Source organism: Anguilla rostrata, chromosome 14 (genome assembly GCF_018555375.3).
Source record: "Anguilla rostrata isolate EN2019 chromosome 14, ASM1855537v3, whole genome shotgun sequence".
NCBI classification, from domain to species: domain Eukaryota; kingdom Metazoa; phylum Chordata; class Actinopteri; order Anguilliformes; family Anguillidae; genus Anguilla; species Anguilla rostrata.
This window is the reverse complement of record NC_057946.1, coordinates 28,390,611-28,401,859: the sequence shown is the minus strand read 5'-3', so window position 1 is coordinate 28,401,859 and position 11,249 is coordinate 28,390,611. Positions and strand designations below refer to the sequence as shown.

Here is an 11,249-nt window from a genome sequence, read left to right as displayed (position 1 = left end):
CCTCCAGAGAACCTCAGAATCAAATGTTAATTATTTGAAAATATTTATTACAGTAGCCATTTCCCCCCCTTAAGTTTGCAAGCAGAATTACACCTTAGTGGTCACCACATTTTGGGATATAAAGACGACACATTAACCCCGCGTCACCCTTGAGTAAGTAAATCAGCTGCGTCCGATGAATCAGAGAGCGATTTTTCAACCGTATTTGAGCATTCTGCCTCATTTGCATGGACCGAAGGTCTCTTCCCCCTTCCACAGCACACTGAAATCCACCAGTACAGATTTGACCCCATTTTGTGACGCGTCAGCATTCATAGTCACCGATTCGGTTAAAAACATCACTGCCCCCAGTCACCTCAGTGAACAACAAATACCTTCAGTCAGCCTCAACACTCGAGGAAGCGAACAGCGCTACATGGTGGATTTAGTGCGTGGGAAGAAGCCAGTCACTGAGCCGTCACTTTGGCTCAATTAGCAGTTTGGTGGCCGTTTGTGAGTGGGGGTGGGATGACACTACATTTGCAATGTAAAGCAAAACCACCAATGAAAACTAAAGGCCCCCCCCTCCCCATGCAAACACATACAGACATAATTGCATGTTTGCGGAAAACTCCTCTCTGTATGCGTCCATTAAATTTACACAAATGTACAAAAATATCAGTGTATGCGTACAAATACGTATATTAATACGACAACCGAGGCTTTATGGAGCGATTTCACCAGACACTTAACCTATGGCACGACACTTTTTTTGGCAGGAACTGGTAGGACATTTCCCCACCTGGTTCCTATATTATATAAAATGGTTCCTGATTATATAAAATAATATTCTTTTAATATCGACTGCTTTAAGTAGTAAATTTCAGTGGCAACCAATCGTGGTTTCACCTTCTAAAAACCTGCACACATCAAAATGGTTCCCCTCCTCTATCAGATCAGTGTGCTTTTTCACCAGGGCGATAGGTGCAGTCTGAAGCTGTAGCTTGCATCAGCTTGTTGGATCAAATAGGCAGTTAGGCAAATGACATAATTAAGCACTGCAGCTGGCATGAGGCCTTGTGAAACAGACGCTCGCTGTGCGCCCGACGCAGACGCACACAGACTGACAGACACACGTTCTTCTCCTTCCCGTACAGCCCTCTCTCAGTCTCACGGAGCATGCACATCACACGCCAGCTGACCCCCTCAACCCTTTAAGGTGCAAGATCACAACTATGCGATTAGAATGTTCTTACCTGAACATTCTAATGCTGATGTCACAATTACTGCTGGTAAATGAAAGCAATGTTTCTAGAACACTGACTTAAAATTTTGGGGGAAAAAAAAAAAAACATTCCAAAATAAACCTACTCTTCAAAGGGTTAAAACGCACAATTGTACCCTGAGCTCAGAGAGGCGGGGCATGGATGTGGGCGAGGCCCAGGGTTTACAGTCGACCCGCCCATGGGGTGTCACACGGCCAACGGAATCAAGCTTCAGGACACACGCCCTGCTTTTATGTGTGTTTTTATTTTGCTTGAGTACGCAACTCTATATATTCTCAATAATCTTTTCAGTCACCAAACAGCATCCCACATACCCACCCACCCACCCACCCCCCACACACACACACACACACACCTGAGGGTAAACTATGATTAAAATTACGATGATACCCGAACCTTTCTGGTAAAGCCCAATAAGCTGTGTAGCACACTCCAAGCCAGATGTAAGGAGGAGGAGGGCAGTCTCGTCCCCTGTGCATGTCAGAGGGTCATGATCCTGAGACCATGGCAGGGGGGCGGAGTCTGAACACAGAGCACGTGGGGTTTATTTATATCGGATGGCACGCTGAGCAAGAGGGCCGGGGCGTCCCGTCTGGCCCCAGGGTAGAACTGAGGAGAACGCAGAACCCAAAAATGTGAACCAGGGTGAAAACCAACGCAATGACGACCCAAGACAACTGATATATGGGGGGGGGGATGATGAGACGTGCACACAGAATTCCACATATCATTTTTCAGTTATTTAACCACCATTAATCACCATACAGTGTTAGTACAAAAATAATGCTAGTTCTTTTTTTTTTTTAAAAACCCTTTTTCTCCCATCCTTTCCTCCACGTGTGACCGGTGGAACCGGCGAGCGCCGTTTCCACGGCAACGGGAACAGCAAACCCCCCAGATTCCGGCGCTGGCTGCGCTGGATGCGATGTACAGGCGATGGCGGTACACTGACGATAAAACGCGCGGCAGTTCTTACCCACTGGAGTCCTTGTGGGATTGACAGGTAAGACATGGAGCCGGCCATCTGGCCACTCAGACAGACTCACTGGCTAAAATTCTCAATTCATCTTTTTTTGTTTGTTTTGTATTATAATCAACAATGGTTCAGATTGATTAAAAAAAAAAGCAAAAGTTCATGATCTGAAGGATGTAGGTGTGCTCCCCCCACAACAACAAAACTGGAAAAAGGGGCGTCCATATTCACCCGACTCATCAATGTCCAGAGTCATGTGGAATGAGATGGAGTCTTCAAAGATTGAAAATATATATATATTTATATATTTCTCTAAATCTGAGCTTTATGCTGGCAGTCAGGGTCCTGATCCCTTCCGTCACAGAAAAGGACCAGCTTACCAAACAAATAAAACTCCTCCCACACCCAATAAAATCTGTACATGTCCGAAACAGACCTCACTCCACCGTTTCTGCGTGACGCTTTTATCAGTTTCGCCGAGTCAGCTGGAGTCTCGTTGTGCACGTTTCGCGGTTGTTTTCGATTGGCTCGGTCGGTGCCCCTCCGCCCGCGGTCCGTGCGACGTTCGTCTGCGGCGCGTTCGTTCGCTAGCAGCACTTCTTCTTTCGTTTGCTGTTCTTGTTCAGCTTAACCACGTCGCCCTCATGCTGATGCTGCTGTTTGGCCACCACCTCCTTCCGCAACTTCAGGACCAGCTCCGTGATACAGTTAAACATCTGCAGGACAGGCAGGCAGGCAGGCACGCACACACACACACACACACACACACACGTGCACAAGACAGGCACGCATGCACGCACACGCACGCAAACAGATGCACAAGACAGGCACGCACGCAAAGCAAGCTACCGTTATTGTTTTTTTCATGTGAACTGCAGAGCTAGTAGAGCAATATATATGCAACCATTCAGCAGGTCTATGTGTGAGATTAAAAACTCAAGATACCCTGTCTAGGTTCTAGGCAAGCGATGCACTAAAATGTTTTTTAAATCAGCAGTTATGAAGTATGATTAGCAGAGACAGCCAAAGTTCCCGTATAAAAGCTTAAATTTTCGTCGCCCCATTCCATCACTCCCCCGAGCCCAACACCCCTCCCTTCATCCTGCCTCTGGCCCCTCCCACCCTAGGCTCCTCCCCTAAGACCCAGGCCCTCATCCCCAGGCCAAACCCACATCCTCCACGTTGATGTTCTCCTTGGCGCTGGTCTCGAACAGGCTGATTCCCATCTGCTCGGCGAACTTCTGCGCGTCGTTGGTCTCCACCACTTTCGAACCCGGGTCGTCGTTCTTGTTCCCCACTGAGAGGGCACACGAGAAGGTCACTTTTTTCACTCTAACATGCAACGCACCGGATCAGGACAGAACAGAGTAAAAGCAGAATGCCATGGAGCTTAAGTGGCTTCACGCTCCAAATCAAAAAGAAAGTCTTGAGTTCATAAACTAAATGGACAGCGACAGACATGCAATATTGAGCACGCACACTGTTCATCTGCCACATAAGCAACACATCAGGTCACGTGACACAGCTCCTGCATGGGAAAGAGGGAAACGCACAACTGAAACTCGACCAGGAACCCGGCCAAGAAGTCACGGGCCTCACCTAATATTCGGCACACGTCATCGCAGTTCTGGTTGATCTCGTGGAGCCAGCGCTTCACGTTAACGAAGGACTCCGCGCTGGTGACATCATACACCACGATCACACCGTGAGTGCCTCGGTAATACCTGGAGAGGGAGGCACAGCACAACCAATCACAATCAACCCGCATTCCGCAGGTCAAACCCCCCCCAACCAATCAATCAGCCTTCAGCCAGTCAAAAGCCCAAACTAATCGCAGTCAGCATGCAATCAATTTGTGTGCGCATGTGTGTGTGTAGGTCCAAAACATGTCTTTTGATAACCTTCTAGCATTTTAACCTAGCATTTTGCCTACTAACAACTTAAACTCAAACTCCCATAAGCAGGTGCCCAGTCGCCATGACAGCGTGGATGATCAGACCTCACAAAGTCAGTGAAATTTCTTCTGCATGCTGGTGACTGAATACAGGTAGACAGCATTAACATTTCTACTGTGATCTCTCAAGAAAATTAAATAACCCTGAAGTAACAGTGACAACTTAAAGACACCGAATATGGTACCCTCTGCTGAAGCTCATGTGGAAGTGATGGTGCAGAATCACTCCTCTGTGTGTGTCTGTGCGTGTGTGCAGGGAGCGTCACGTGTGTGTACACACGCACATATGACGCTCCCTGCAAGTACTCACGTTGAGGTGATGGTGCGGAATCTCTCCTGTCCTGCCGTGTCCCAAATCTGCAGCTTCACTTTCTCCCCGTTAATCTCAACGGTCCGGATCTTGAAGTCAACCCCAATCGTGGTGATGTAGCTACCTGTTGACCGACAGACACACACACACACACACACACACAGACGCACACACAGACACACATTGAATGGCCAAGCTGACACCACACCTTATAAAAGCAGCTCATGTTCTAGTTCAATCTAATGGAATGTGCAGGAGTCATAATTCTGAATTCAGCCTTCAAGAACAAATCACTCAAACTTGTGGAACAGGTGAGCAGCACCCCACCTGACCCTACCAGGGAACCTGCTCCAAGCGAATAAGAAATATCAGATGTCTGCATGTGTGGTTAAAAGATTTTCAAATAAATAAAATTAATAAATAAATTAAAGCCGCAAGCGGCGTTGGGAGGGGTCCAAGCATTGGCACTATCGCACCCCCTATGGAGCGATTTTTAACCCTCCTATTATGTTCAAATGAACTAACAACTTCTATGTTTGGGGTCAATTTGACCCCAGCAATATAAACCTTCAGAAAATAATTGTAACTGAAAGTGTTACCAAAGTTTCTCTCTCAGCTACTTCAGGCCTTTCTAGTGACCATCTTAATACCCCAGTAAATAAAACAAGACTCCCCCCATCCTCCCCTTATACATCAAGTATTGATTTTATATGACTATTGCAAAATATGCAAATGGCTGTACAATCTCATTCATTGACCTAAAATGGAAAACAAAGTATGTTTTGGTGTTTGCAGGGCTTTATGTTGGTATTAAGTGCTCATTAAAAAAGAAAAATAACATTTGGAAAGAAACACACCTTTTATTATCAAGCATAGTAATATTTTATGTTTGGGGTCAATTTGACCGCAGGAAAAAATATTTAAAATGTCAAACATTTCAAATGTTTAGGTTCAGAAAACACTTCAGAACATCAATAAGTTACATATGACAGTTATTCAATAATGATGAAACACCAATAAAAAGTAAATTAATCACCAGAATTGAGTTTAGATAAAAAATGAACATAACCACTCAACTAGGTACCCGTGGGTATCAATTCTTCATTCAGACGAGATAGGTGCAAGTTTGTCACGCTCCTGTCGACCCTGCCTTATTTCCCTGTCATCAAAGCGTATAATGTGGGAGAAAACATGAAATGTCTCCAGAGACATTGTGGCTGGAAAAATTGCCCTACCAGTGTCAGCATTCCAAAGGTTTGCTGTTGCTTCACCTTATGACTTGTACACTCCTGCCAAAATAAGCAACCCAATATAGGATTGCTAGTGGGTCACATCCAGCTCTTTCCAATTGTCACCATACACATGCCTCCCCTCTAAGTTTGTCATCTCAAGAATATCCTTCTGCATTTATGGTGTTATGAAGAGTTCAAATGCAGACTTTATGTCTTGTACATGACTGCTAGCATATCTGGTGGGGCCTGGAACCATTTTGATGATATTAGCAGCACTAAGTCTACCCTGCCTTTCAACTGGGGATCCGAACCATAGTAGTTCTCCATTTTTGGAAGTAAACATGTCAGTTCTTGGTGGCTGAGAGATGACAGGGGTGTTTCTTGGTGGTTGAGAGGCCAGAGGAAGGTTTCTTGGTGGTTGAGAGATGACAGGAGGATCTTTTGGTGGTTGAGAGATGACAGGACGGTTTATTGGGGGTTGAGAACAAAAGGAGGGTCAGAATGTGGTATCACAAAGGCTTCATTCTCATCATCAGAGGAGGATGCCACATAGTCAGGGTCCTCCTCAACATTATCCTCTGGTCTCAGACATATCCTCATCTAAATCACTTTCACCCTCCAAGATCTGTGACAGAACCTCAGTAGCAGAAAATATACACCTCTGTCTGGTGGTCACTGTCAAAATCTTTAGTTGAGGCACAAATGCAAAGAGAAATGGTTTAGAGGGCTGTGTGTGCAGCCCATATTATAAGTTTGCCCCCGCCTCCATGTTGCGAGAATGATCAGAGATCTCGAGGGAACTATGTTTTCTCCTCACAAACAAGCATGCTCTCTCTCTCTCTCTCCCTCTCGCTCGCTCGCTCCCTCCGTCTCTCTCACTCTCTCTCTCTCTCTCACACACCCACAAATTCATGTGAAAGTGCCCTCAGCCAACACAACAAAAACAAGATCAAAATGATGGTTTTATATATCAATAGAGACCCCAACAACACCGATGCGTACAACATGTGTAAAGGACACTGAAAATAATTTTTTCTGTTAATTTCATGTTTGCCATGTTTTCCCCATAAAGTTAGGAAAAGTCATGAAATATCTAGCTGAAAAGAATATGGAAACCATATTTTTAGAGACAGTAAACACTGAATGGGGTCAATTTGACCCCAAACATAATAGGAGGGTTAAATGGTTTTGTCCTCATGATCATATACCTTCACCCAACATATCTACTGCATCGCCATGGATGTCTCCTAGCCGCCAGGCGTAAAGGCCTTTACTATGTCATAACACTAAAGGCTGTTTTATACTTCTGCATAGTACACGTAAAAATGGGTCTGTGTAGGGGTTGTGTGCAATGTGCAGCATGTGCGGTTGCAGACCACGGCCGCGTTGAAGACGCAGACCTCCTCAAGTAATTAAAAGCGCGTAGTTAGTAACCAGTGCCAAAGAGTAACGGGCACTGGTTACTAACTACGCGCTTTTAATTAGTACCATTCCAAGTGCAGGGAACAACTGCATAGTTCAACTTGGACCCTGTAGGTTAAACTGATTAACACTAACACAAACAAGAACAGCAACAATGCGGTCTATGCAAAAATACAAGCAATAGTCAAGACGAGTGCATTAACTAAGTTACCTTACAGCTACCTAGTTACAACCCTAAGCTTACGTCAATTTAGAGATTAAATTGAGAATACGATTTCTCTCAGCATAATGACGGATTTAAAGACTAAACAAACTCACCAGATACTGTCTTCAAATGGATCCATGCCAAAGAAAAGTAATTATTCATCCTCTCAAAAAGCTTCTTTTAACAAACTTTTAGTAGCCTAGCATGCACTCTGGCTGGCACTGTCTTCCATTGCTTCCCCGACGTTCAGACCCTCCCCTCACTGATAAAAACTAGACCCTACGGTGTCGGATTACTTGCGTCGCCATGGATGTCTTCTAGCCGCTTACCGTAAAGGAGTTTACTAGTGTCGTAACACTTTAGATTTGGAGCTACAGCTCTTCCGCACCCCAACTAATAAAAAAGTCCAAATGGCGGGCAAACAATATGGGAACATAGGTGGTCCCAATAGCAAAGTTGTAGAGAACATTCAGATGCATCGTTCGATGAAGTTTTGTGTTGATCTGACTTATGGTGTGGGAGTTATGACCTTTTAAACATGACCCTTTGTTATAGCGCCACCATCTGGCCGACATTGGTGATTTGTAGTGCCTGAGTAGCGGGGGGCCATAGGAACCCACCTACCAAATTTGGTTGGTCTACAACTTATGGTTGCTGAGCCTCAGACACTGTTAGCGGAGAAAGTTTCCACGCCTCAACTAAAAAGTCAAAATGGCAGGCAAACAATATGGCGGACATAGGTGGTCCCAATACAATAGGGTTCCACCAGCTTCGCTGCTTGGACCCCTAATAAAAGAGAAATCCTACCTGAAAATGTGTTGTCTGCAAAGCGCAGTAGCAAACTACTTTTTCCAACACCTAGGAAAGAGAGAGAGAGAGAGAGAGAGAGGGAAAGAAAGATAATGGGGGAAAGAGAGAAAATGGTAGAATGTGAGAGGGAGAGGAAGAGAGTCATTAAATTACTGAAAACAATGCAAACAAATCTGCAGATCTTGCAGGAGAATTTCAATTTGCAGGAGTCGTACTGTCTGATCTGGGGCCCGGCAGTAACTGCAAATTACATAAATAAAACTGTGACTTTCCAGAAAAGGTCCAACCCTCAAGAAATCAGACTTGAGGTGACAACAAACGCACAACATAACTACACATTTCTCTTGACTCTCCTCTGCACAGCTAGTCTCTGTGCTAACTCTCCTCTCTATAGCTAATATATCTCATCTCATTACATCTGGTCTCTATGTAAGGACCTTTATACCTCTAGCCTCCACACACTCTCCTTTGTACAGAATCCCTAATCACTCCTTACAGCTAGTCTCTGTACAGTCTGTTGTGCGGGTTGTTAAGTTAATGACAGGCAAGTTCATTTAGAAAACTACTGGTAAACACAGTCTATTGGATTTCTTTTCAAATGCCTACAACCACCCACAGATCTCAAGCAGACGAGATGTAGTCGACAGAAATGTAACACGTTAAGAATAACGACACTTTACTCATCACCATCGAAACACAGACGAGGCGGAACTGACTGGTAGCTCGGTCATTAAGTTGTAAATACAGACCACAAGAACACATACAAACAATCCTGAAACTAAACTGAACTTTGGGGAAACAATCAGACATCGACGCTCTGGTAAATCCCTATAATAAAGCCACAACCATAAAACAACAAAGAAACCGAAACAACGGCTTTATGGCTCTTGATTCATTTCTGAGAAGTGCTGTAACTTCTTGTATCAGTTTGAAGAACGATGCTTTCTCTAGCCAAATTAGCAAAATACATTAACAGCAGATTACATCCACATAGCCACCATAGCTAACTAAATTAACTTCACTTCAAACTCATGTAACGTCGACAAACTAGCCAGCTAACTTAGCTAGCTAGGTCTGCTTGTTGCTCATTATCTCGTAAAACCAGGTAACTGCTCATTTTGTGTCCTCGCTAGCTATGACAGCTCATGATACCAAAATACTCTGGCTGCCGTCTTTTAAACAAAAATCCTTAAAAACTCTAGCGCTCAGATTAAATTAGCTAAATTACTGAAGTCGAGGAGCCATTTAGCTAGCTAAACAAAAACCCCAATGTTGTTGGGGTGATTGCTAGCGGGCGTGCTTGGGATTCCGATTAGGTAGCGGCTAGCACGGATAGCAAGGCTAGCCATCCATCTATCTTCCATTTGATGGATAAATACTCAAACTATGAATGTAACGTTAAAGAAGATAACTTGATTTGGTATCTGGTGACTGTCGCACTAGGACAACATTGTGGGCTTGTACCAACCGAAAATTGACTGTTGCGTAGTGTACATCATGTTGCTAACGCTACAGCAACTTTTCATACCCGGCGGGGAAACTACGCACGGCCTGGCTTTAAAGTAGTTTGTAGTGACCTGCCCAAGCCATACGCCCTAGTGATGGTACACGCAGCCTAGATTCCTCGTTTGTCGCTGGCTTATTTATCATGTGTTGGTTCCCCAGCTAGCAAACGAAATTAATCCAAATCACAAATATTGCAGTTCCAGCGCGCCAACTGACCCTTTTATTCACGACAAAGCGGGCGAGGCCCGTTTCCCGTCACACATCCTCGGTCTTTCCTTACCACTGTCGCCGATGATAAGAAGCTTGAAGAGGTAATCGTAGTCCCTGGCCATGCCGGCAGCTGGTAGCTACTCCTCGCCTTTTCCGTGTGTAGCTCTCCCCTCCTTCTGTGATCACTGTCCCAACAGCTGGCCCGGACTATGCCACCCTCCTCCCTTTAAGAGAAAGCCGTCTTACTCCTGGAGTCCGATTGCTTCCCCCGAACCGAAAAGCTTTTTCTTCGGGATTAGGCAGCCTGGCATACCCAACTACACAGCCTCGTTCACTGAAGTTCAGACACCCAACCCTCCACTATGTTGTAACCTGTATCCCAGTGCGCAGCCGCAACGAAACGCACATTGCAATGACACTTCATTCTTATCACCACAGATGGCGGTATATATTAAGACAATTGTATGTGGTATAGTAACGTTTGTGTTCAAACCTATTTTTATACGGTCTATAGTTCAAACTACATCCTAAAAAAGACGGCACCAGCCTAAATTTTATTCATGCATCTTCTTCTTCTTCTTCTTCTTCTGCTTCCCTTTTAATTGTAATGAAATACACGTTAAACTCATTGATCATATACAACACGCACTTAAAAGTTGTTCATCAAGATAATAAATATGATCCCCAAGTCCTGGGTTTCTTGTTCAGGTGACAGATGAAAACCTCCACCATTTAATTAGAACACTGGACAGTGACTGGTCTTTAAACTAATCAGCGGTGTGAATGTGTACGCGCGATGCAAGTGGTCTAGTTGTGGTCATCCGTGGGCTAGGTGCAGACCCTGTGTAGGTCATTTTGGGGGCCCCCGTTTCTCACTGAAGGACCGCAGTCCCAACTCCAGGCAAAGCCATGCCCAGGAGCCAGAGCCTCTCGGGGGTTCTCGGCCCAAAGTTGGTGCTTCGGCTCTGCCCCGTTCCAAACACAGCTGTGATCACATCAGGCCTAAAATTACGATCATATTCAAGGGCTGCCAAAATGTAATGAGAACTTTCTATAGTGGAAACGGGACTGAATGAACCTCCAGGTGCAGTGCATTGCAGGTAGGGTGAGGGAAAGGGGCGATTGTGTGTGGCCTTTATATTTGTGGCCAAATACATACTTTAACTCTACAATATGTTACCAACCTAATGGAGCCAATGACATTCCCACAAAATGTCACCAAAGTGGTGTTGCAAAACAAATAAAACTGTTTAGTGAACTTCCTGCTTAAAAGATGGAACATTCCGAAAAAAGTAACAAAACATGCTGTCTATTGCATAAACCCTACATTTTGGTGATAAGGGTCATCGGCCAGCATCCAAT

General features: G+C 44.8%; 1 protein-coding gene across 2 annotated transcripts; it reads right to left on the bottom strand.

The window, feature by feature from the left end:
• Window positions 1–26: 26 nt before the first annotated feature.
• On the bottom strand, window positions 27–10,277 carry LOC135238943 (ras-related protein Rab-35-like). 2 transcript variants are annotated; one of them, XM_064307136.1, is made up of 6 exons: window positions 9,958–10,274; window positions 8,169–8,219; window positions 4,503–4,626; window positions 3,838–3,962; window positions 3,411–3,535; window positions 27–2,954 (listed from the first exon to the last, which is right to left on the bottom strand). In XM_064307136.1, the coding sequence occupies exons 1-6, from the start codon at window positions 10,007–10,009 to the stop codon at window positions 2,826–2,828; spliced, it is 606 nt and encodes a 201-aa protein (XP_064163206.1). In that variant the 5' UTR covers window positions 10,010–10,274; the 3' UTR covers window positions 27–2,825. The 2 variants fall into 2 exon arrangements, with proteins under 2 accessions (XP_064163206.1, XP_064163207.1); XM_064307137.1 differs by lacking the exon at window positions 8,169–8,219 and having other exon boundaries at window positions 9,958–10,277.
• Between the last annotated feature and the right edge of the window lie 972 nt (window positions 10,278–11,249).